The sequence below is a fragment of the Chinchilla lanigera genome, unplaced genomic scaffold, assembly GCF_000276665.1.
Source record: "Chinchilla lanigera isolate Chin_1 unplaced genomic scaffold, ChiLan1.0 scaffold00014, whole genome shotgun sequence".
Classification (NCBI taxonomy): domain Eukaryota; kingdom Metazoa; phylum Chordata; class Mammalia; order Rodentia; family Chinchillidae; genus Chinchilla; species Chinchilla lanigera.
Window position 1 is genome coordinate 11914937 of NW_004955415.1, and position 26197 is coordinate 11941133.

Genomic DNA, 26197 nt, shown 5'->3' on the forward strand with positions numbered 1-26197 from the left:
TAAGGACAGGCCAGGGCAGTTCCCAAAGCTAACCTGAGAGCCAGTCCTGACCACGGTCCTGACCCCAATCTTGACCTCTGCTGCGTTCTTCCGTGCACCTGCCCATGGCCACAGGCAGAAAGGAGAGGAGCCCTGGGAACTGTGCATCTGTGTGAGCGCGCATGGGCACTTGTGCCCCAAGGCACTGTTTGTGGGGGAAGTTGGGGAGGGCTGACACCTACTCCTCAACCTCAGCTATTTTCATAAGCCTTGACTGGTGTCCAGATCAAGCTGGCTCTTCATGGGGGTGGGGAACATGGTGTGGGTGATTATTGTCAGAAAGAGGGGATTTGAGACACCACACCTCATTCAGATACACTGCCTTGTTATCTCAGAAAGGAAAGAAAGCTGGTGTGGTGGCAAACGCCTGTAACCTCAGCATTCAGCAGGCTGAGGCAGGAGGCTCACCACTAATTCGAGGCCAGCCAGAGCCAACTAATGAGTTCAGGACCAGCTTGCACTACATAGCGAAACCTTGTCTCGAACAAAACAAAACAAAACAAAAACGAGAGAGAGCGGGACACACACACACACACACACACACACACACACACACACACACACACACGAGACCTCTTTTCTATCCAGCCTGAGTGGACCCAGGATCCAGTGTGGGCATTAATGACCCTGGGGACCTGTGTCTCTTTTCCTGCTAGGATGGGATGACAGGGGCTCCAACGGGGGGTGTGAAAAGCCTAACCTTTCTACTTGTTCCGTCTCTATCTCAGTATCAGGGTAATTACCATGGGTGACTAAGGCAGGATGCTGGTGAGAAGGATGTGTTGAGCAAAGCGCAGAGCAGAGCCGAGAGAAGGGAGGGAGGGAAAGAGGAAGGGCCGGGACCCATGGAACGTCAGGTGCTAAGGGCGTTGCATGGGCGGGAGCTGCTGAGACCTGACAGGCCTCCTACCAGCTCCTCCAGCTGGGCCAGACACAGCTGCAACACCCTGCTGTGGGTGAGACTCAGGGAACTGGGCTCTGGGTTCTGGAATCGGGTTTCTGGGCTGAGGTTGAGTCTTTGTGGAATAATAGTGTATAGATGGTAGAGGGAAAAGGGGGGCTAGTGCTGGCAGCACTTAGGGCCCCCCTAGCTGATGATTTCTGTTCTTCTCCTTTCAGCCCTCCTAATTCTGAAACCTGCCAGGATGGGGCTTTTGAGGCCCAGCCCCGGCCCTGGGGGACAGCGATTGCTGCCGCCCCCTTTGCTGCTGGCCCTGTTGCTCCTGTTGGCTCCATCTGCAGGCCAGGCCACGCGGGTAGTGTACAAGGTGCTGGAGGAACAGCCACCCAACACCCTCATTGGGAGCCTCGCAGCTGACTACGGTCTTCCAGACGTGGGCCACCTGTACAAACTCGAGGTAGGTGCCCCATATCTTCGAGTGGAAGGCAAGACAGGTGACATTTTCACCACTGAGACTTCCATCGACCGTGAGGGGCTCCGTGAATGCCAGAATCAGCTCCCTGGTGAGCCCTGCATCCTGGAGTTTGAGGTGTCTATCACGGACCTCATGCAGAATGGCAGCCCCCGGTTGCTAGAGGGCCAGATAGAGGTACAGGACATCAACGACAACACGCCCAACTTCTCCTCACCGGTCATCACTCTGTCAATCCCTGAGAATACGAACATCGGCTCACTCTTCCCCATCCCACTGGCTACCGATCGTGACACTGGCCCCAACGGCGTGGCCTCATACGAGCTGCAGGCCAAGCCTGAGGCCCAGGAGCTATTTGGGCTGCAGGTAGCCGAGGACCAGGAGGAGAAGCAGCCACAGCTCATCGTGATGGGCAACCTGGACCGCGAGCGCCGGGATTCCTATGACCTCAACATCAGGGTGCAGGATGGCGGCAGCCCCCCACGCGCCAGCAGTGCCCTGCTACGTGTCACTGTGCTCGACACCAATGACAACGCTCCCAAGTTCGAGCGGCCTTCCTATGAGGCGGAGCTATCCGAGAACAGTCCCATAGGCCACTCGGTCATCCAGGTGAGAGGCCCCCTCTAACTGTCAGGTTGACTCCAACTTAGAAATGGGATCCCACCCCAAACAAGTGAGAGTTCCTTTCAGCTAGAGGAGAAAATGCCAGAATACCGGGGTGAGGCCCCCTTCTCCCCAGCCCCAGTCAGATGAAACCTTCTTACCACCTCCCCTCTAATAGTGGTATTATTTCCCTCTATCAAGCTACTTAAGTGACAGTGACAAAGCATCAGAATAAGTATCCCACTATACTCCAGCCAACACAAGGCAGGGAAACCTCTGAGAAATGAAAACATGCCCCTGCCCAAGGCCAAGGAGCACCTTCTTCTGAAGCCAGGGAAGCTGAGCTTCCCTGGGACATGATCCTCATCTTTTTTTTTTTTTTTTTTTTTTTGTCTTTTTGAGACAGGGTCTCACTATGTAGTTCAGGCTGGCCTTGAGCTCACTTTGTAGCCCATGCTGGCCTCGAACTCGCAACGATCCTTCTGCGTCAGCCTCCTAAGTGCTGGGATTACAGGCATGCGCCACTACGCCAGGCCATGAGCCTCATCTCCTGAGATGGGAGCATCTTCCCAACAAGTGGAGGGTCCCCTTTAGTCAGAGGGATCTTCCTGGAACTGGGGACATAGCCCCACAGTGTCCCTCACCAGCAAAGTCAAATGAGATCATTTTAGCCAGGTGTGTCCTCCAAGCTGTAAAAAACCACACTGGGGTGTTAACACTTGCCTCCTCCCCTAGGCATGGGGCACCCATGGGTGTGGGGAGCTTGGCAGGCACAGTGCAAGGGACGGTGGCGGGCCACTTGGTTGTGTGAAATTCTCAGCACCTATCTTCATGGGAACTGCCCTGGAGGCTGGGCATCTTGATGGGGCTGGGGCCTGGGAGGGAGTGAAGACAGCGTCCTTGCAGACAGGTGGGTGTATCTCCCACTGTCATCTCAGTGCTGGCCTCGGGCCGTCCCCCTCCTTTCTCCTTCCCCATGGGCTGAAGCTGCCTCTGTCTTTGATGTGAGGGAGCTGAGAAGAACTCAGCTGTCCTGTACACCTCTTCTCTGCCTCGGAGACCCTTTCATACTAGGTCCTGAGGCAAAGGTGGGAGGGTATTTCCATCTTTCTTAAGAAGCTGGTTGATTGGAATCTGGAAAAGAAACTGAGAAAGGAAAGGGAGACAGATAATTGGGATGGGGAATAATAATAAGCTAGGTGCCAGGCACTGTTCTAAACACACTATGTATATTATATCATTTAGTCCTTACAGGACTAGGTAAGTATGCATTATTCCCCTTTGCAGATGAGAATCTGAGCTCATGGAGATTAAGAAACTTGCCTGATCCCACACCTATAGGTTCAGAGTCCACTTTTCTGCACATATCCCCTGGGTTGACTTCAGAGCCTATGTATGTAATGGTTTTATATCCTCCCAGTGAAATGCAGCAGGAGAAGGTGGAGAATAGCTTGAGAGATCAGTGGGTGAAAAGAGAGGATGGGAGAGAAATGGCAGTGGAAAAGAGCAGAATCAGAACTGAGCAAGGATGAGAAGCAGACAGACAGAAACCGAGAGTTATAGATAGAGAAAAAGAGACAAAGATAGATGGCGAGGGGCAGATAAGAAGCCAATCTAGGGGCTGGGAATATAGCTCAGTGGCACAAGCACCTGCCTGGCAAGTGCAACGTCCTGAGTTCAATTGCCGGTAACAAAAAAAAAAAAAAAAAAAGGAGCCAATCCAGAAACAAAGACAGGGGAGAATACATCTTGGGGACAGAAACTGCAGTTGGGTAGGAGAAATAGTGAGGGTTTGGCCTTCACAGATGTGAGTGAGCACCAGGGCCCCTGGGAGACCCTGCCCAGGAGTCTCTCTGTGGAAAAAGCCCTGGCAGGTATGGAAGAAATTCCTGCCACGAAGAAGGAGAGAAGACAAGCTTTGGTTTACAGGACCGCTAGGGAGCTCAGATTTTTTCAGAGGCAGAGGATAGTGGATGGGTGGATGGATGGATGGATGGATGGATGAATAGACGGATGGATAGACGGATGTGTGGATAGGTAGACGGAAGGATAGGTGGATGGACAAACAAAAAGAAAAAGGAATACTATTCAGGGAGCATTTTCCCATGCGCCAGGCAATGGTAGGTGTTTTCCCATGTATTAATCCCATTTAATCCTCACCATAATCCTGTGAAATAAATTCTATTATTAATCTCTTTTTTACACATTCATAAACTGAGGCTTGGGGTAGTTAAATACTTGACCCAAGGTCACATGGTCATTTGACAAGGGGTAGAGCTGGCATTTGAACCCAAGATTTCTGTTTTGCTCCTCAGAGACTGCCAAATTATGCCTTTCACCCTTACCCTGCCACGACATTCTTTCTGGCGGCGACCTAACTCCAGTCTTCACATTTCTTTCTGACCTATTGTACCTCATGGCCGGTTGCACCTGGTTCCTGTTGCCCTATTACTACCCTGTTTGTATAGACCAGGGCCGGTGCGCGTCGGCATTAGCGTGGGAGGGTGTGCCCACTGCACAGGGACAGACAGTTCATTGTTGGTACTGGGAGCCCAGCCCGCTGCCAGCAGGCTCTGTGGCCTGCACCAACTCCTCCCTCTCGGCCTCAGGCTCAGGCCAGATTCTTCACACTGGTGCCTCTGCCAGCCAGCAGTTGAAGGAGCTGCGAAAACAGGTTTCCCCGGTTTGACAGAGCAGTGGCTGGGCCTGACTGGGAGTGCTTCCTCTGACCCACATCCCTACCTGGCCGCTTTCAAAAGAAATCCCCTCGCCTGTGGGTCTCCGTTTGTCCATACAAACACCTAAAGACACAGCCATGCACATGGGTGTATGTACACATACACGCCATCTCTGCTACCTGCACGAGTGTCCACCTTTAGAGGGTTGAAGGCCAGCTTGATTGAATGAAAGAGTTTACCTAGTTGCTAGCTGTGTCCTCATCCCCATGCTGGGTTGGGCTAGCGCAGGAATGTGATGTGGACTTTAACCCTGCTCTGTCCGGTCTCTACTGGGCGTGTATCATGGCTGAGGATTTGCAGGCTGATTCTGGGCTGTCCAGGAAAATAGGTTAGTAAGGTCTGCCAGAGTGAGGAGACTGAGGAAAGACAGTACTTGTTTTGCTTTTGGAAAGGGCACGAAGTTGGATTTGTTGTGTTTGATATGGTTGTTGGAAAGCACATGCTCCTTTTCACTTTCTGTCTCTCTCCGGTCTAACCCTTCCCTGTTCTGCGGGTTTCTCGCTCCTGTCCTATAGGTGAAGGCCAATGACTCGGACCAAGGCGCCAATGCCGAGATTGACTATACATTCCACCAGGCGCCTGAAGTGGTGAGGCGTCTTCTGAGACTGGACAGAAACACTGGACTTATCACTGTCCAGGGCCCCGTGGACCGTGAGGACCTAAGCACCCTGCGCTTCTCAGTTCTCGCCAAGGACCGAGGTGCCAACCCAAAGAGTGCCCGTGCCCAGGTGGTCGTGACTGTGAAAGACATGAATGACAATGCCCCAACCATTGAGATCCGAGGCATAGGGCTCGTGACCCATCAAGATGGGATGGCGAACATCTCAGAGGATGTGGCAGAAGAGACAGCTGTGGCCCTGGTACAGGTATCTGACCGAGACGAGGGAGAAAATGCAGCTGTCACCTGTGTGGTAGCAGGTGATGTGCCCTTCCAGCTCCGCCAAGCCAGCGAGACAGGTAGTGACAGCAAGAAGAAGTACTTCCTGCAGACCACCACCCCGCTGGACTACGAGAAGGTCAAGGACTACACCATTGAGATTGTGGCCGTGGACTCCGGCAACCCCCCACTCTCCAGCACCAACTCCCTCAAGGTGCAGGTGGTGGATATCAATGACAACGCACCTGTCTTCACCCAGAGTGTCACTGAGGTCGCCTTCCCAGAAAACAACAAGCCCGGTGAAGTGGTGGCTGAGGTCACTGCCAGTGATGCTGACTCTGGCTCTAATGCAGAGCTGGTGTACTCTCTGGAGCCTGAGCCGGCTGCTCAGGGTCTCTTTAGTATCTCGCCTGAAAATGGAGAGATCCGGGTGAAGACATCCCTTGATCGGGAGCAGAGGGACAGTTACGAGTTGAAGGTGGTAGCAGCTGACCGGGGCAGCCCCAGCCTCAAGGGCACAGCCACTGTCCTCATCAATGTGCTAGACTGCAATGACAATGACCCCAAATTTATGCTGAGTGGCTACAACTTCTCAGTGATGGAGAACATGCCAGCGCTGAGTCCAGTGGGCATGGTGACTGTCATTGATGGGGACAAGGGGGAGAATGCCCGGGTGCAGCTCTCAGTGGAACAGGACAATGGTGACTTTGTTATCCAGAATGGCACAGGCACGATCCTGTCCAGCCTGAGCTTCGATCGAGAGCAGCAGAGCACCTACACCTTTCAGCTGAAGGCAGTGGATGGCGGCGTACCACCTCGCTCAGCTTATGTTGGTGTCACCATCAATGTGCTGGATGAGAATGACAATGCGCCCTTCATTACTGCCCCCTCCAACACGTCCCACCGGCTGTTGACCCCCCAGACGCGTCTCGGTGAGACAGTCAGCCAGGTGACAGCTGAGGACATTGACTCTGGTGTCAATGCTGAGCTGATCTACAGCATTGCTGGTGGCAACCCTTACGGACTCTTTCAGATTGGGTCCCATTCAGGTGCCATCACCCTGGAGAAGGAGATTGAGCGGCGCCACCATGGGCTACACCGCCTTGTGGTGAAGGTCAGTGACCGCGGCAAACCCCCACGCTATGGCACAGCCCTGGTCCACCTCTATGTCAATGAGACGCTAGCCAACCGCACGCTGCTGGAGACCCTCCTGGGCCACAGCCTGGACACGCCCCTGGATATCGACATCGCTGGGGACCCAGAATATGAGCGCTCCAAGCAGCGTGGCAACATCCTCTTTGGTGTAGTGGCTGGTGTCGTGGCTGTGGCCTTGCTCATCGCCCTAGCAGTACTTGTGCGCTACTGCCGGCAGCGGGAGGCCAAGAGCGGCTACCAGGCTGGTAAGAAGGAGACCAAGGACCTGTATGCCCCCAAGCCCAGCAGCAAAGCCTCCAAGGGAAACAAAAGCAAGGGCAAGAAGAGCAAGTCCCCGAAGCCTGTGAAGCCAGTGGAGGATGAAGATGAGGCTGGGCTGCAGAAGTCCCTCAAGTTCAACCTGATGAGTGATGCCCCTGGGGACAGTCCTCGCATCCACCTGCCCCTCAACTACCCACCGGGCAGCCCCGACCTGGGCCGCCACTACCGCTCTAACTCCCCACTGCCTTCCATCCAGCTGCAGCCCCAGTCACCCTCCGCCTCCAAGAAGCACCAGGTGGTGCAGGACCTGCCGCCTGCAAACACATTTGTGGGCACTGGGGACACCACGTCCACGGGCTCCGAGCAGTACTCCGACTACAGCTACCGCACCAATCCCCCCAAATACCCCAGCAAGCAGGTAGGCCAGCCTTTTCGGCTCAGCACACCCCAGCCCCCATCCCACCCCTACCAAGGGGCCATCTGGACTGAGGTGTGGGAGTGATGGAGCAGGATTCCTGTCATGTCAGTCCATTCAGGGGCCAGTCTGAGCAGTAGTGGGAGGGCGCAAATCTGGGGCTGCTGAGGCCTTGATGACAACCCTGCTACCTTGCCAGGCATGGGAGTTAGGCCAAATGGAAACTGAGGGAAGGTATGTTTGGTGATCTCCCCCCTGGTCCCTCACCACTGGGGAGAAGCCTGTGACTTATGAGATCCCAGGATGCTGAACCAGCTGCTGGGTCTTGCAGGTGGGGACTAATGGGCAGGTGAGCAGAGTGTTTGGAGATCAAAGCAGGCGGGGAAATTGGGAAGTCTATTCCAGACCTGGGTCTGTCTGAGACCAGCCATAGATGCTTCTTTGGAGGGGAAACAGGGAGACCTAGAGTCCTGGTGGGGAACCGGGTGGGGAGTCTGCCAGGGAGAAGAGCCCCCACCACTTGTGCCTTCTATATATACTGTACATTAACCTCTTCCTCACCCCAGGCTCCTGGGGCTGGGCCCCATATCCCCTATCCCTCCCTATATCCTTGTCCCTGACAATAAAGTTCTCTATTTTTGGAATTTTGGTTTCTTATTTTTTGGGAACTGAGAGAAGAAGTGAGAGAGACTGGAAGCAGCCCTTTGTCCTCAGATCCTGCCTCAATTTTCCCCATCCCCACTCTTTGCCCCTTCCCACATCCTAGACCCACCTGCTCTACTCCAGTCCCATCTTATTCACCCGACCATCCAGCCCCATGCCCATATCTACGTCTAGAGAAAGTTTCCGCCTGACCCAACAAGCCTGCAAGTGAAGGCATGGGCAGCCTGTCCCTTCGCTCCATGTTTGCAAGGCCCTCTTATGTATCACCCTCCAACAAGAAAGAGTATGCAGAGATGCACTCAAGTTCTGCCCCGTGTCCAGGGCCTGAGACAGTTTATCCAGGTTGCCCAAACTGAGTAGCTTCTGACAACCTCAGACCAGAACACCTGTGTGGGGTGGCAATTAGCCTGTCTGCCTCAGGTGAAGCCACAAGAGCCTCTAGATTACACCAGCCACCTTCCCTCAAGACAAGATCTTCCTCCAGGTCCCTGCAACACCTCCCAACAACCAGCAATTAGCCAACCCTGCCTGACTCTCCCCTCTGGGATCACTGTCCAGGGCATGCAAGGAAAGAGGGCCTGAGGGGAGGCGAGGGCTTCTCCAGCCTTTCGCAGTGACCTGCTCTGCTTCCTGACTCTTGGGTGCCCCGTATTCACAGACTGACTTCCAACTCTTTCCTTCCTGTAAGGCCACCTCCCTCCCCTTTCTTCAGCTCCTGCTCTGTCCAGCATGGGCTACTGGCTTTCACTCTCTCTCTCTCCGTCTCTCACTTCTCACTCTCCTGGGTCCCTGTGTTTTGCCTGCGGGAGGCTAAAGTGTGGGGAAGGGGCCTCAGATCCTGGGGGAGTCTCTGAGGCCAGAGGCAACTTATCTCCATGGTGACCAGAGAGTCCTGAGACACTCCCAAGAGGTCCAAGGCACCAGCTCTTTCTTTGATCCAAAACTTCCCAATGCCCTGGACACCCCCAAAGTTAAAGTTCCTGGGGGCTTTGGAAGAGTAGGGTATGGGGAAGTGAGATCTAGCTACATCTCATTTCTCCTGGACAAATCAAGTATCTGTAGGGTGACCTCCATTAACCCCTGACCTTCCATTCTCTTCAGCCTTGCATTTCTTCCACGCCTTTACCTCCTTCATCCTTGCACTTGCCCCCAGTATCCAAGGAATTCTCCCTTACTTAGTTCTAGTCCAATCCAACTCCTGAGAAGGATATACTGTATGCCTTCTTCTCACATTCGGATACAACCCAGCCGTATCACCTATTATCATTAAAACACAGAGGTTACTTTCTTACTGCCTGCTCAACATGGTACTAGACCCTGATGAAAAAATGGTCATACTTGTCCAAGACACGAGTGAATGAATCTTACATGTCAGCAGTGCCGTAGTAAAGCTTTTCCTGACTTGTTCCATGAAACTGCTTGTATTGCTTGTTGCTCATTTCCTTTTCATTCTTTATTTTTTTTTAAGTCTTGCGAATTAGTTCCTTCAATGATTATAACGCTTTGTGACATAGGTCATTTTACTGACTTTATAGAAGAGAAAAATAGTTAATGATAGAGCCAGAATCTGAACACAAAACATGAGGAAATCTGATTTCTAGAGTCTTTTCATTATCCATTATGCTATTTTTAATTTTTTTTAAAAATTTTTTATTTTTGTACCAGGAATGGAATTCATGACCTCGTGCTTGCCAGGCAGGTGCTGTGCCATTAAGCTATATCCCCGGCCCTTATTATGCTATTTTTTTAAAAAACGGGTTCTATGATTAAGTTAGTTCTTGTAGTAAGAGAGTCATTATCTCATTTGCCTATTAAATGTTCTGAGAAGCCCTGCAAGAAAGAGGGACCTTATTAAACTTGTGTAACTCTTGAGTCTCTGATTTTATTTTAACACAGTGCCCCCTCCCTTTCTTGGAGGAACACAGTGGGGGGAAGTCTGCAAAGGACATGGGAATGGCTTCTGGGAGGAGAATATGAACCTTGAGCTGGCTTGAGAGTCCCCCGGCCTGGGGTCGCCTTGTAAGCACACTGGAGATGGAGAGAGCAGAAATGGGAGTGTCCTGGGTGGCGTGGAGGGTATAGGAGTGAGCTGAGAGAAGAGATTGGAACTGTAGGTTTTAGAGGACTGAGATGCCATGCCAAAAACTCAAGAGGAAATGGAAGTCCCTGAAAGCGTAGGAGTTTTTCAGATGAACTGAGTTTTGGAAAGTTCACTGTAGGGCCGGGGATGTAGCTCAGTGGCACAAGTGCCTGCCTGGCAAGCATAAGGTCCTGAGTTCAATTCCTGGTACCAAAAGAAAAGTTCACTCTAATGTATGGTGGATTTAAAAAGGTGTGGAAGGGGCTGGGGGTTTAGCTCAGCGGCACAGTGCCTGCCTGGCAAGTGCAAGGTCGTGAGTTCAGTTCCCAGTACTGGAAAACAAAACAAAACAAAACAAAAAACAAATAAAGAGGTGTGGAGATAAAGTTATGAGATTGAATCTCTAGGGCCAGGTGTGGTGGTGCACGCCTCTAATCCCAGCTCTCTGAAGCCTTTAGCAGGAGGGTTACAAATTCAAAGCCAGCACTGGGACATACAACATAGCGAGTTTAAGGGCAGCCCAGTCTATGCAGTGTCTCAGAGAGATAGATAGATAGGTAGATAGGAGATTGAACCTCTAAGGTTAGGACTAAGAGGGTGTAATGTTGAGGCAGGAGGAGATTACAAATTTAAGGTTAGCCCAAACAATTTAGCGAGATCCTGTCTCAAAGTAAAATAAAGGGCTGGGAATTTAGCTTAGTGGCACAGTGCCTGCCTGGCAAGCGTGAGGTCATGAGTTCGATTCCCGGTACTGGAAAAAAAAACAAAAAACAAAAAAAATAAAAATATAAAAAAATGAAAAGGGCTGGGAATGTAGCTCAGTGATAGAGCACTTACCTAGCATGCTTGAGGACCTGGGTTCACTCCCAAGTATCAAAAAATAATTTTAATAATAATAATAATTTAAAAAATAATTAAAAGTGACAAAGAGGATAATGGGTGGATAGCTTTGGCTTTTTTTCTTTTTCTTTTTTTTTTTAACCTTTTTGAGACAGGGTCTCACTATGCAATTCAGGCTGGCCTCGAACTCTTAATAATCCTCCTGCCTCAGCCTCCCAAGTGCTGGGATTACAGGTGTGCGCCACCACGCCTGGTAGCTTTGGCTTAATGTAGAGAAAAAGGACCGACTAGGTTCAAAGGCTAATTGAGTATGGGGTAGGGATGGGGAAAGAAAGGGTCGCTCATAGGATTCCCAGGTAAACATCACCCTTGTGAATGTGGGTGATGGGATAATAAGATCATTGCTTATGAGAAGTTGATGGACTAAAAAGAATTTGATTTCAGACATACTGCATCTGAAGGATCGGTAGGGGCAGCCAATTAGGAATATTCAGCAAATGCTTGGAACTTCAGGAGTGGAGTCTAACAGTGATTTTGGATCTTGGCTTTTAAGATTTGATAGTCATAGAACAATGGGGAACATTGAGTATAACCAAATGCTCCATTTCACAGCAAAGAATTGTGCGCAAAGAGCTTAGGTACTTGCCTGGTGGGCAAGCCCTCCATTGCTGGGTGTGGGTTCTATGGGGAAGGAAGGCCACTGAAAGCCTTAAAAGAGAAGCACCAGCAGCCCCGCTGTTCTGTGCCTTCCAGAACCTTCCTAGAGCTTTTTCATCCCAGTTCCAGGTAGACTATTTTCCTCCTAACCCCAAACGTACAGGTTAGTTCTGGGGACCTTTTTTCCTCATCCTCTGGCTCTTCAGTGTTTGGGATTACAACATGGGTTCCTGAAGCTGTGGAAATGGACTGAGCCGCCTTCCCACGTGCTCAAAACTCTGTCCTTACAGCTTTGGAGCTACCCCCGCTGCCTGCAGTGGGGTGGAGATTGTGAGGGGTCCTGGGAGCAGTCTGCAAACCTGGGACCACCTCCTTTGGCCCTTGTCATAACCTCTTATCAAGATTTGTAAAGACGAAGCACTGCCAAAGGCAGAGGATTAGAGGAACCTGGGGAATTATCAGCAGGTCTTGGGCCTTGCTGCTCCCACCTCTGGCCTCCAGGGGCCCTGGGTCTGTGCCCTCCACAACTCCTAATTTCTAGTTGGCAGGAAAACCAGAGGCAGTCCCAGGTGGGTGTTTGGGTGGCTGACTGGTTGTGCCAAGTGCCAGGCTGAGGTTGCCAGGTTCCTGGGATGATCGTTAACCCATGGCAGACAGACAGGGCTGCCGGCTAGAAGAGCCTGTCACAGTTCCACTCTCCTGACCCCTGACGCCCAATCTAAGCTTCAAGTCTGGCTCCACCATGCTGGTGGCCCCCGCTACAAGCTCCTTCCTATTTCCTAGAAGGAGTCTCCATTTGAAGCCCGCTCTCCTAATCCTTGATGGATGCCACGCCTGGCTCATGCAAGGCCCTGCCCTCCCTACGGTCAGCATTCTGTTTCCTGATCTGGAGGACTGCAGTGTTCATTGTTCCTTCCCCCATCCCAGGTGCCCTGACTTGTTACAGGATTCCTCCCGTTTCGTCCTGTCCTTTTCCACTGCAAGGCCTCTCTGGAGGGGAATGAGAGGGGCTGGGGGCTGGCAGGGAGGGCACTCAGCAGGGGGTCCTGAGGCTGCCTCAGCGCTGCGTACGGGGATGAGAAACAGAGGCTGAAAAAGAGGTTACCACTTCATTTGGATGGAGGCCATGGGAAGTTACAGAGCAGTGAGCAGGTGAGCTGGAGTTTGGAGGATGCTTTTGGGAAATTAGGGGACTGGCATTGGACAGCTGTTTGGGAGTTAGGGCTCTACTGCTTTTAGGAAGCTGTTCTAGAAATTGGAGGGTGAGCTGGTGCCTAGAGGCCATGCTGACACTTGGGGAGTTAGCTGGGATTGTACTATTTTGGTGCTGGGCTCTACTCTGGATCAAGGGCTATTCTGATATTACAGGGAGGCTGTGCCCATGTTGGAAAGCAGGGCTAGAACTAGCAGGGCTGTGCTCTAACCCGTGGTCATGCTGAATTAGGGTTACTGTGGTGGCTGTAATAACACTGGGGCCTGTGCTGTGTTGGGACTTTTAGCATTTGAGCTTAGCTCTACTGTGAGCTGTTCCGGAACGCAGGGGCAGTCTTCTATTGGAACCTGTGCTTTTCGGGGTCTGTGTTAGCTGGCTGGACCTCTTCTTGGTTGTTGCTAAGACCTGGGGGACCTTGCTGGGGCTGGACCTGGTGTGGGGCTGGGCCCAGTTCAGCGGGCTGGCTGGCCATCAGTGATACTCTCTCTCCCGCAGTTACCTCACCGCCGTGTCACCTTTTCGGCCACTAGCCAGGCCCAGGAGCTGCAGGACCCATCCCAGCACAGTTATTATGATAGCGGCCTGGAGGAGTCTGAGACGCCATCCAGCAAGTCCTCCTCAGGGCCCCGGCTCGGTCCTTTGGCCCTGCCTGAAGATCACTATGAACGCACCACCCCTGATGGCAGCATAGGAGAGATGGAGCACCCTGAGAATGGTGAGGAGTGCCAGCATGGTTGAAGCACCCCAGGAACGTGTAAAAGCCTGTGAATCCTCCATTTACTGAGTTCTTCTTGTGTGTTTGGTAGTAATCACCGTGCTGAGTCTTCGGGTATATATTTGTTTATGCCTCACAACCACTCTCTGATCTGACAACTTGATTGTGCCACTTTAAAGTGGAGGGAACTGAGGCTCCAAGAGGTAAAGTCACACGTCTAGGAAGCGACACACTGGGGAGGGGTTCAGACCCAGGTTTCTCTGAGCCCAGGGACCTTGCATTCAGCACTACCTCACACTGCCTGTCTGGGCACAGGGACCTGAGAACGGTGGCCACAGGCTCAGGTAATGCTGAGGAAACCTCGAGAGGTGGATGGTGGTCCCCCTAGCAGGGCTGGAGGGCCTTGAGAATAGAGACAGGGCCCCAAATGCCCTGAGGAGCTGAGACGGGTGATGACCTGAGGGAAGAGGAGTGGGGCAAGGTCTGGAAGGGAAAGGCCTGGCTGGGAAGTGTTCGGAGGGTGACAGAGGAGGGAGTCCGGGCTGGGGCAGAGGTCAGTGTGGGAGTGGACGGCGAGGTGTGCTGGCAGGGTGTGCATGCGTGTGTGTGTGTGTGTGTGTGTGTGTGTGTAGGTGTGAAGTGTCCGTGGCAGCCTGTGGAGAGAGGGAGCCTGAGTCAGCTAGTCCTTGGTATGGAAAAATTCACTATCTGGGGTCTCACCCCGTCCTCAATCCGAGTGTCCTATCGCTCCAAAGATGAGAAGTTCCACTTCACATCCCTCAGTCAGTGGCCCTGTCTAAACCCCCAGGCCCTAGGTCTCAGTGTGCCCTCTGCCCCTGCCCCTGCCCCTCCACTGTGATCTCATGCCCGTCTCGTCCTTTTTGTGCCCGCGCAGAGCCGGCTGGCCGGAGCAGGCCCTGAGGCGGAGTGCCAGGTATGTGGGAACTGCTCTGGGGTCTGGGGTCTGGGGTCTGTGGGACTCGGCCCAGCACCCAGCCCCACCCACCCAGTGCTCCGTGCCACACTGGGTCCCCCAACTCTGCCCTGAGCTGAAGAGCCTTGGCACTTTGAGGGTTAACAACAGAGCTGTCCCCTCCTCACCTTGCACTGGCAGGAGGCCAAGCTGGGGTGGGTGGTGCCAGGGGAGCCCCTGCCCCAGGCAGTGCTGCTCCATCATGTCCCCGAGGGGGGTCACCGCCTGGTGCTGTCCCTGAGCGAGGGCGGGACAGGGGCAGCTGTGACAGGAAGCACTCATGGCCCAGCTGTTCCCATGGAGACCCCCCGCTGCCCAGCAACCTTACCGGCTATTGCTGATGTCAGACTGCCAGCTCCCGCTCCCGGGAGTATTCTGGGCAGGGAGCCGGGGCAAGGCCAGGGGTGGTGGCTGGTGAGGGGGCTGGAGTGAGGTGGGCAGGGCTGCATGAATGTGAGTGTACTTGTGTGCAACACCCGCATAGACGCTCGCCCCTCCCTCCCCGGCTTTGAAGCAAGGTGTTGCTGTACTGTGTTGCCGTTCAGGACAGCTGGAAGCATGTGAGGCTTGAGGGGGTGTAGAAGGAGGGTGTGTGCCCATCTTTGTTGCCCAGTGGAGTGAACTTGTGTGTCCATGCCCGTCTGTGTGTGTGTATGTGTGTGTGACAGAGGCAGAGGGGGCCACTTGCGTCCTTGTGAGGACGGGCGTTTTCTCAGCCTGATCTGAGGGTAGGATTGCATGTTTAAGCTTGTTGAGACAGAACCCGAAGAGGAGTTGTGTGTTTGTGCACCTGTTGATGGCAGATTTTGTGTGTGTGCAGAACAGTGCTGAAGGGTGGGCGGGGCCTGAAGGAATGTGTCCATTTAAGGAGAGAGAGCGAAGGGGAGAGAGAGAACCTGAGAGAGGGCAGGAGACAGCACAGTGGGCCAGCGGGTGGGTCGTGGGAAGGTGCAGGTCTATTTGAGGGGCATATGCTTGTGAGCTCAGTGGGCAGGACAGCTGTGCACCCCTGTTCTCAGTCAGGATGCAGGTGCCAGTGGGAGGCCAGGGAGCAGAACTTTTTGAGGCCGCCATTCCTGATAACTGTCTTGCTCTCTTCTGCAGACCTCCGCCCCTTGCCTGATGTCGCCATGACGGGCACGTGCACCCGGGAGTGCAGTGAGTTTGGCCACTCTGACACGTGCTGGATGCCTGGCCAGTCGTCTCCCAGCCGCCGGACCAAGAGCAGCGCCCTCAAACTCTCCACCTTCGTGCCTTACCAGGACCGAGGAGGGCAGGAGCCTGCGGGCGCCGGCAGCCCCAGCCCCCCGGAAGACCGGAACACCAAAACGGCCCCCGTGCGCCTCCTGCCCTCCTACAGTGCCTTCTCCCACAGTAGCCATGATTCCTGCAAGGACTCGGCCACCTTGGAGGAAATTCCCCTGACCCAGACCTCGGACTTCCCACCCACAGCCACACCGGCATCTGCCCAGACGGCCAAGCGCGAGATCTACCTGTGAGCCCCCTCCTGGCTGGCTGGCCACCCCTTCCCCCGGCCGCCGGCCAGCTCCCAAGTGGGCCCATCCCAGGGCCCAACTCTTGACCCCTCCAGCGTGGACTCTGTGGCCAGGGCTCTGAGTAGGGGGGAGTACTGGCCTCACAACCACGCTGGGCCTTCCCCCATGCAGGGTCCAGGTCCTCTCCCTTGTTTCCATCCCCCAGCTCCCAGGAGCCCCTTCTTCCCCTTTATAGGGCTCCTCCCAGCTGATGCCCAAGAGGGCTCCTCTACAATGACTGGGCTCCCTTCTATCAACTTCCAGGGAGCACCCCCTCACTTTGGGCCGGTGGTGGAGTCAAGGGTGGGCAGCACACTTTAACTCATTGTTTCCCGCATGGCCGACCAGGGCGGGGACAGCATGCCCCATTTCAGTCTGGAAGCAGGGCTGAACTGGGGAGCCCCTCTCCCTGGGAGCTCCCAGGGGAAACCCTTGACCACCAGGGGCTCCCCGAAGGGCTTTTGTTACCAAAGGTGGAGTGGGATGGGGTGGGAGTGGGGCGGAGGCCTTGTCTTCCAGCGCTGCTCCTGGGCTGGCCCACCTGCCTGCCACATGCCCAAGCCGGGTCCCATCTGGGCCACCCCTTCCCTGCTGGTCATGCAGTGTCTGTATATAAGGACCTTGGAATGATGTCCCCATTTCTGCCTGATTTGCAACTTTTCTCGTTGATGTTGTGTTGTCTTGGGGGACCCCCCTGGGGGGGACCTGCCCTGTGCCCCTCCACCCTGCCGCAGTGCCCCCCCACCCCAGGCCTCTACTGTTCCATGTTGTAAATACCCCTGGGGCCGTGGTGGGATGGGGGTGCAGGCCAGGGAAACAATGGGTGGGTGGGGGTGGGGATGAGGGTAACATTTGCCTATCAGCAGAGCTGGGCTTTTATTTAATTTTTTTTAAAAATACAAATCTCTATTTTTTTGGAACTGTTGCGCTGTGCCCTGGGGGGGATCCCCGCTCAGCTCAGGCTGGCCTCCCACATCCACATGAGCATCACAGAGGGGCCCTGAGGCTGTGGGGGGGCAGCTGGACAGGGGTGGGATGACTGTGCCTCTGGCCTGGCTGGGTGAGTTGGGAGCAGGAAGGTTTGCTCAGGGGGTGGCTGGTTGCTGCCTCCAGTATGGGGGATGGCACCCTTCCCCCTCTCTGCCCCCCAACCCCCAACCCCTGCCATGACTGACCCGTCAGCCTGTAAAACCACCATTGCCTTGATCTCAGGGGGTGGGAAGGGCTGCCTCAGGGCACCCAGGGCTCCAGGCCCCCTTCTTCCAGTTGGGCTTCCCTTTGCCAGGGTCAGGGGTCCGATGGGGGAGGGGGGAAGGAGATTGGGGGGTCTGAGAAGCCCAGTCAGCCATGATGAGGTGAAGTTCTTCTCTTCACCTCAGGGGGCCAGGGTGTGAGGGGCATCCTGTTGAGCCCCCATCTCCCACTGTGGCCATCTCAAAGCCTCAGCCTCTCTTCCTTCCAGAAACCCCCACTGCCTTGGCCCATACCTCTCCAGCTCCCCAGGGGCCCAGGCTGGGAGGCTGGAGACTCAGGGTATGGCCCTTGCTGGACTTAGTCGAAGCTTGGGGGGAGCGGCCCAAGTGTGGGAGGGATGGGAACAGGCTGCTGGGTTGTCTGGTGCCTTTGGGAGCTATGCTGCTGGGGTTTTGACTCCTGTAACCCCAGAGACCCCACCCCCACCCCAGAAAAGCCAGAGGGGCTGTAGAATCACTCTACTCTCGCTCCCTTACCCCTGACTTGGTTTGGGATAACAGTGCTGGGAAGGATAGCATTGTTAGGTTGGTGGCCCCCGTACCCACAGCCCTTCCATGGAGGGCAGTAGGCAGAGCGGGCTGGGGGGCAGCAGCCAGGTCAGGGGGTTGGCCAAAGGCTCCTTTCCCTGGGGGAGGCCCAAGAAGTGGGCTAGGGGCTTGTTAAAGAGACAGCCCCCCACACACAAACAGGGCAGGTGCAATAGTGGTGGAGTTGGTAGCATGAGGTGCCCAGCTGGTGAAGCAGTGGCCTCGAGAGCTGTCCTGGGTCCCTGAGGTCAGGATTGGGGCAAAAAGATTGTATGAGGCCCTTTGCTTGGTGAAGAGGGTGGTCCAGTCAGGAGGCACCCTGGGGTTGGCAGACCCCTGCAGGAAGCTCCGGATGGCCTGGGCACCCTGCCCTGGACTTGGAGACTCCTGAGCACCGAGTAGAAGGCAGAGGAGCAATTTGCACAATGGAGAAGCCAGAAGGAAGGGGGTAGCCCAGGTGACCGGGAGGGCTAAGAAGCACAGAGCAGAAGTCCTTCCCACAGACAAAGGCAGAGCCCCCCCAGACCCCCTGGTTGGGGTCAGGGTGCTAAGTCGTCACCACCTGGGCACTCATGAGGTGAAACCAAAGGTGGGCAGGGGATGGGTGACAGCACTGGGGACTATCCCTGTTGGTCCTAAGTCTGTGAAGCCCCTTCCCAATGCCTTGTGTCGAGTACAGTTTTATGTACCAATAGGCGACATTTGGCCAGAGGAGACCCCCCCCAAAACCCAGCCTGACCCAGTCAGTGTCTTCCTAGAGGGGACCTAATTGGTCCCCATCCCTCTACGATAGAGCATGTCTCTCGACAGATAGAGGGTGCATGGGGACATATTTTTCTCCCAGGGTCCCCGAAGCACCTCCTCACCTGGGGGGTGTCTCGGGGCATCCGTGACCTCTGGGGGCTCTGTAGCCCCTATGTCTCCTCTTGGGAATCCCTGGGGAACATGTATTCCCGCTAGGGAACCACGGGAGCATGTCTCCCCTCCCTACCCAGGCTCTCTGGGGAGCCTGTTTTCCTCCCAGGGTTCCTGGGAGTACCTAAGACAATTCAGTCTTGGGCCATCTCTCTTCCCAGGGAAGGGGCTATCTCTGAAGCTGTCCGGGAAGGGATGTTTCTGGCCCTCCCCCATTTCTCCTACGGGGGGTGTCTTCCCTAAACACTTGGGGAGGAGGCTGGTTATCTCTGAGTTGTCTTTTTTCCTAGGGGCACTGGGATACCTCTCTCCTGAGGGCGGGGCCTCCGGAGCCATTTCTTCCCTGGATGGGGGCTTCTCCGGGTGTTGGGGAGGGCTCGTATTGGCCGAGAGGTCTCTTAGGGGGCATCTCCGTGCGGGACTTCTCTGGGAGGGGGGACGTGTCTCGCGTCCGAGGCGTATGTCTGCCCATGGGGAAGAGGAGACTGTGTCTCCTCGGGTTATCGGAGTGGGGAGGGGGGCCGTGTCTCTCTCGTGTGTCGGGGGTGGGGTCGGGGAGGGGGGTTTTGGGCGCGTCGGGTGCCCACTTTGGGGTCGTGTTTCTCTTGGTTCGTGCCACTTCCCACTGCCTCGCTCCTCCCGGGAAGGACCCCACCCCGCCCCCACTCCATCCCCATCCCTGGCGCTGCGAGCACAATCCCGTTGATTTGTAATGATTTCTGTCTCTTTCTGTCTTTCTCTTTCTATGACCTACCCTTCGCCGCGAGCATGCGCAGGCACCGCCCCTACTCTCCTCCGGTTCGGTTCGTTTCCGGTTTGTTTGCTGAGCTGTCAATGAAAGACCCGTGTAATTATTCCCGAGCTTTACAATAAAAGTGTGAAAACCGGACCCCACTCCGCTTCTTCCAAGCCCCGGGTCTGCGTCCCGGGGAGAATGGAGCTGAGTCTGGGGTGGAGACCTTGGAGAGGATTGGAGGGGCCGTGCGGGAGAGACCGACTCACTGGGAGTGAGGGTGATTCAGGGGGTGGGGGCGAGGGGACACAGACGGACAGGCGCCCGGTTCGTACAGCCCCCAAAGCTCGTGCACCGCCCCCGCAAGGCCTCGGGGGCCGCGGGGAGCATCGCGCCGCGCGGCTGCCTTCCCACTGGGCGCCCCCAGGACGTTCCAGTAGGGACGGGGGCTACCGTCGCTGCCTGGTGCATCACTCCCCACTCCTTTGGCAGCAAGCAGCACTGCGGAACGGGACAGCAGAAGGGGCGGGAGACATCTGTCTGTCTGTCGGTTCCTCCCACTCTCAGGAGCGTGGGTTGGAAGTTGACTTCGGGGAAGGGGATCGAAAGGGGCTCAGCCCGGGTCTCCGACTGCGCTCCAGCGGCTTCTGCCTCCTCCGCTCGGCTCAAGGGTAAACACCGGCTCGGGGGAGGTCGAGGGACAGAGACCGGATCAGCCGGTTCCGGGCCCCGCCTTCCCGGGCGCCCCTCCTCCCCCGCGCTCCCCGGCCCGCGCCCCGCGCGCTTCCGCGAGCTCGCCGCCCGGCCCGCGCTGCCTGGGCCTCGCTCCCAGCCCCGGGTCGATCCAGCCGCCGGGATTAGCCGAGCGCAGGGACTAATCCCGGATGAGCTTCCGTGTAAACCCGGATAGACTGCTGGTTCGGCGGGGTCGCTGGCGCCCCTTCATCCATTCCCAGACGCGAGGTATCGCAGGGCCTCGAGCCCACCCCGGATCTCCTCGCGACATTTGGAGAGAAGTGTGGTTGCGTTGCGGAGGGGACGCGGCGCGGTGGAGGGGCAGTGAAGAAGGCACTGCGGAATCAAGCACACCCTTAGCGTTGGGAGGAAGGTGGAGGGAAGAAGGGCAAAGGCCCCGTGGAGGCCTCTGAATCCACAAGTGGTAGGTGAGCTCCTTGGCTCAGTCTATAACACCCGCTCCCCAGCCCCCTCTCAACAGAAGCACAAACCACGCACTCACAGTGGCGTTGAGGACAAGCCCCTAACCTTGAGGCCTGGCCTCCTTACACCTCCTCAATCGGAGGTGGTGAATCAGTGGAGGGGGCCACATCATCCCTGGCTTGACCTGAGCAGACAGTGGAGGATGAAGAGCCCCTCTTGTTAAGGCGAGTCTGGAAACGATGTCAGGTGTCAAGAGAGCTGAGGGAGAAGGGCGTGGCCTGCTGGGTACCAGAATCCTAACCCTGGTTCATTTACTCATTCTGCATACATTTCCTGAGCCCCACCCTCGTGCCAGGCCAGCACAGGGACACCTCAGGAATGACACATAATCTCTGTAGGAAAGGCAGACTGGTAAACAATGACCACATCATATATTCTCCCCTGCTTTGAACCACCGGAAATTCAGGCTGGAGAGTCCAGAAAGCTTCCTGGAAGGGGTGGTGCCAGAGCTGAGTTTTGAGGGCACATGCAGGAAAATTCACAGAGGAAGAGATCAGCACTGCTGGTGGAGTCTGGTGTGTGCAAGGACCAGGAGTGGAGGAGGAGAAGGAGAAGGAGGGGTGGTTCAGGAGGGGAAGAGAATTTGGAGAGGAAGCCAGGGTCCAGAACTAAGGGAACCTGCTGGTTAAGATTGAGACACCAGAAGGGACAGTAAAGGATCCAAGCCTCTAAGAGAAAAGCATGTACATTCTTTACAGATTTTGTCTTGACCCTTTGCTGCCCTGTGTTTCTGTCTCTATGGTTATGCCTGGGGTGGGAGTGGAGACGCACACAGGTAGACAGGAAGAGGAACCAGCTATGCTGCTGGTTGGTTAGGGAGTGCCCCTGCCCATCACATCTGAAGTCACAGAAACCAAATCAGAAACCTGGCTCTGGGCTGGGGATGTGGCTCAGTGGTAGAGCCCTTGTTTTGCATGCACAAGGTCCTAGGTTTGATCCCCAGCACCACACACACACACACACACACACACACACACACACACACACACAAAGAAACCTGGCTCTAGAAGCCAGGCATAGTGACACAGACCTGTAATCCCAGCACTTGGGAGGCTGAGGGGGTGAGTTCAGGCCTCACTACAAAGGAGACCCTGTCTCAAAAGACAAAAATGAGAAAAAAAAAAAACAAAACTTGGTTCTACCGCTTTCTTGTGCCATGACCTTGGGCAGGCTGCTGAGCCTCAGTTTATTCATCTATAAAATGGGAGTAATAATGAGAGTTATTGTGAGGCTTTAATGGAAACCATTTGTCCACTCTTATTTAATACTTATTTAATGCCACATGGCAAGGCCTGTGCCAGATGCTGGCCTTAAGACACTTGGTAAGACGATCAAGGTTTGTTTCTGTCTCTCTGTCTCGTTCTCTCCCTTTTTTTCTCTCCTGTAACTTACATTCCAGTGGTGAACACGAGACAATAAACAAACAAACAAATGAGGTAATTACAGATGGTGTTAAAGTGCTGTGAAGGAAACAAACAGTGGGACATGAAGGAGGATAGCTGGAGATGGGGTAGAGGAAAGGGTGGCCTTGCCATAGAAAAGCTTCTCTGAGGAAACCTGAAGGTTTGGAGAACATTCCGGGTACAAGAGAACATTCCGGGTACAAGAAATTATAGCTGCAAAAGTCCTGCAGTGAGAGACAGAATTTCACCTGAGTCCACAAAGATGCTAAGCTTTCTGTGGGCAGTTACCTTGGTCTCTTGTGTCTCCTAACCTTTCGGGTACACCTGGTGAAATGAATAGAAGCAGGGAATTTCACGTTTGCTGAACCAACCCCTCCTTCCTTAGAATAGTACTGGGGAGTTGCTGGCCTGGAGTTGCTGGCCTCTTACCGGTCAGCCCATCTGCCCGGCTTCATCTTATTCCAGTTGTTCTAAAGGGCCCCCCAACCCCGAACAGATGGGTCTCTGCCCATTCCTATTCTTTTCCTAGGGGTCTCAGTCATCTCTTAGGCAGGAGGGGCAGCTTGGGCCCCTCCAGAATCTTCCTGTCTAGAGTCTTGCCTGCAGAATTTAGTACTTGATCCCCAGAGGCCTGAGAGAGTGTACCCCAGGAAGACTGCCAAAGCCAAAACACGCAGAGGTTGAGGTCTCAGAGAGTCTCCTCCTTGGCCTGGGTCTCACTTCAAGAAGGGACCTGGAGCCCTGTCCAATTCCCCCTTGAAGAATGCTTCCTACACATGGATACATTTCCCACAGAGCCAACCGCCCCTGCTGCAGAGCGCACACAGCTCCTCACACACTCACCATCCAGCTGCACGCTGCGTCTCTATGGCAACCGGGAGGCCTGGTCCATAGATGTTAGAAATAAGTGCCAGAGGAAGGGGGTGGGGAGGAGGAGAGGAACATCAGAAATAAGGAGACTTAGAAAGACACCTTCCTGAGGAGGCCCCTACCCTTCCCCTGCACCCCTTGCCAAGAAGATGTGAGTAGACTGGGCTGGAGTGTGGAGGGCGAGTGTGGGGGCTAGGAATGTGCTGGGGACTGTTTGCACGTGGGGAATGGGGCGTAGTGGACAGTGAGAGAGAGGCAGGGTGGAGAACTTGAATGATGGCGTGGACTCTTGGGATGAGAATCCTTGGTTTGGGGCAGAAGGCAGAAGAGGGGGCTGAATAGAGGCGGGGGACTTAGGGGAGCTACTTTCCCTTCTTCCAGGCCTAATTGGCTGTTCAGGCTGAAACCACCTCTTAGTCACTTAGTTTAATTAGAATTGTTCTGGAGAAGCGGAGGACAGTGGGGGAGGGGAGGAGGTGCAGTGTGAAGAAGGAAGGGTGGGAGGAGACCGTGGGGGGAGGTGGGGTGGGAGTCCCTGCTTTCACCTCCATCCCTTTGGTCACCACTCAATGGATGGAGCGGTGCCGTAACTGCCCAGGCTGCTGGGGTCAGTGTTCACTGCCCCCTTCACTCACCTGCTTCCTACTCTGCCCATCCCCACCCATGTCCCTGTGTCTCTCTGGCTCTGGCTCTGGCTCTGACTCCCCTTCTCTCCCTTTCAAAGCCCCTCCCCAGGGCCTCCCGATGTCTGGCCAAAGTTTGTTTAATGAACAGGTAACCCTGGGAGTCCTGACTGGAGCTGATCCTCTGGGATGAGAAGGAGCCTGGTCTTTGGGGAGGAAGAGGAAATGGGACAGACACTAGGCTGGCAGGGTCCCGAAAGAAGCGCACGCTCCCTACCTAAGCCTTTTCCCTTCTGAGAGGTTGTTGCAGAGGTCAAGGTATATGAGACCTTGACCTCTTGAATGGGACAGCCTGCTCCTTGGCAAGCTACATGCACTCTGTGAGCGTCAGTTTTTCCAGCTATGAAATAGGGATAATAAATTCTGAACTTGGAGCCAGGCATGGTGGTGCCTACCTGTAATCCCAGCACTCAAGAGGCCGAGGCAAGGAGGGTGGCTGTGCGTATGAGACCAGCCTGACCTGCGTAGTGAGACTGTAAACCTGAGTTTGTCCTGTGGATTTAAGGTGATAATGCAAGGAAACTGCTTAGCAAAGTAAGTTGTAAGGGCTCAACAAATGGCAGCTTTTATGGTCACTCCGGACTCCTTGCCTTTCTCTGTGTGCCCCTTCAGGAATGAGGACATCTACACTTTCCAAATCCCTTCCTCCTCCTGCTGCTGCTCCCCCTTCTTGGAGGCCAGAATGACCCCTTTCTGGACCCATCCTCTCGCCTTGCTCCTGAGGCTGCTCCTGAGGCTGCTCGGTGGGCGCCCTTGTGGGAGGAGAGCAGCGTGGGGGCGGGGCTTCTATCCTGGCCCCTCCCAGGGTCTGGAGGACAGACTCCTCCCCCTAAGGTCTGCTTTTCCCTCCTCTGCGGCCTGGGAGGGGAGGGGAGGGGAGGAAAGGGGACAGACATAAATGATGTAGGGGGAGTATACTTGCTGAGGGGGACAATAAGGGATGAGCAGCGTCCAGAAGCCTAAATATTTCATGGGACTGCGGCACTGGGAAGGGCAAAGTCCCTGCGCTGTGTTTACGAGTGTGCGCGTGACTCCACATGGCTGGGAGCTGTTCCACCTGCCCGATGCGCGCTGTCCCTCCAACCCCCAGAACCCTGCACCCACAGAAAACAGCACCCACGAACCCTTTCCTAGCCAACATCCCTCTGAAATTCTCCCAGCACATGCATATTTTATTTCTTCCAGCTGCACGAGTTTGTATGGCTTTTAGGCTGTGTTTTTACCTGGTCATATCTTTCCTTGCTCATGTGTTCAGTTTCTCTGTCTCTCTCTCTGTCTCGGGACTGAGGCAGAGGTGGGGGCTGGAGGGGAAGAGGGTGAGGCCTCCCTGACTTTCAGTCTGTCCTGGTTGACTGAGAAGGAAAATGTCCATCTGAGCAGGTGGGACTGGGGGATAGGGACAAAGGCTAGTGGCTTCCTTGCACGCACTGACAGATGAGCTGAGAAACTGCCTCTTCCAAATCTGTCTCCTCCCTGTGGGTGGTCCCTGGAGAGCTATTCCATAGGTCCATTGAAAAGTAAGGGAGTAAAAAGTGCCCCTTTTTAATCTGCCACGGGGTTCCCTTTGCCCTTGTCCTGGACCCTATCCCAATCTATCATTATGTTGTTTGCTTGTTCAATTTCTTTCTCTTCCCACTAGAATAAAAGCTCACAGAAGGCAGGCTTAACTTATTCACTGCCACCAAAAGTGTTCAGTGAATAGATGAGAGATCCATGTCTGTGTAGGAATTGTGCAGCCAGGGCAAGAAGGTGGGGCGGGCTGGGGTGGTGTTTCCAGGTGAGGGGGATGTAGTGACAAGGACTGTGGCGGGAGGAGGAAGGAGGCTTGGGAGGCAGTGAGAGTGGGTGGAAAGGGATTGGAGGGGCACTGGGGAAGACATGGGATGGAAGCACATAGAATTGGAATCAGGGGGTGTGGGCTTTAGGGACAGGAATCCAGGTCCCAGAGGAGCTAGAGAGGAGGCAGGGCCTTTGGGGAGGAGAAGGTCAAACCTGGTACGAGGAGCCAAGGACAAGGGCTGCCCTCCACAAGACTAAGTCTGAAGCGGACTGGGCACAGTGGCACGCACTTGTAATCTCAGCACTCTGAGAGCTAAAGCAGGAGGATTACAAATTTATCCCAGCCCCTCCCTCCTCCAAAAAACCCCAAATTTATCCCAGCCCAGGCAGTGTAGTAATTCAGCAAGACCCTATCTCAAAATAAATAATAATTACAAAAAAAAAAGAGGCTGGGGGTGTAGCTCAGTGTGAAGACCCTGGATTCAGTCCCCAGTACTTAAAAAAATGGGGGCCTGTGGACAGAGCAGAGGGAATGCAGGGTCACCAAGACCAACTGAGCTTTAGAGATTTCCCAGAACCTGCTGGTTCCAGCAATGTGCCTCCAAATCACTCCATTCCCATATCTGGGCTGGATGCCCAGCCCAAGTGCCCTGCTCTTAGCCTTGTAAACCCATAAAC

The 26197-nt window shown here is 54.7% G+C and overlaps 1 protein-coding gene across 1 annotated transcript; it reads left to right on the forward strand.

The window, feature by feature from the left end:
* Positions 1 to 1158: 1158 nt before the first annotated feature.
* Positions 1159 to 19722, forward strand: Pcdh1 (protocadherin 1; the record flags this gene model as incomplete). The annotated part of the gene is given in 4 exon segments (XM_005380718.2): positions 1159 to 2021; positions 5269 to 7464; positions 13410 to 13629; positions 15707 to 19722. Coding segments are annotated over 4 exon segments (3674 nt in total), but the record flags the coding sequence as incomplete, so codon positions are not given.
* Positions 19723 to 26197: the final 6475 nt, after the last annotated feature.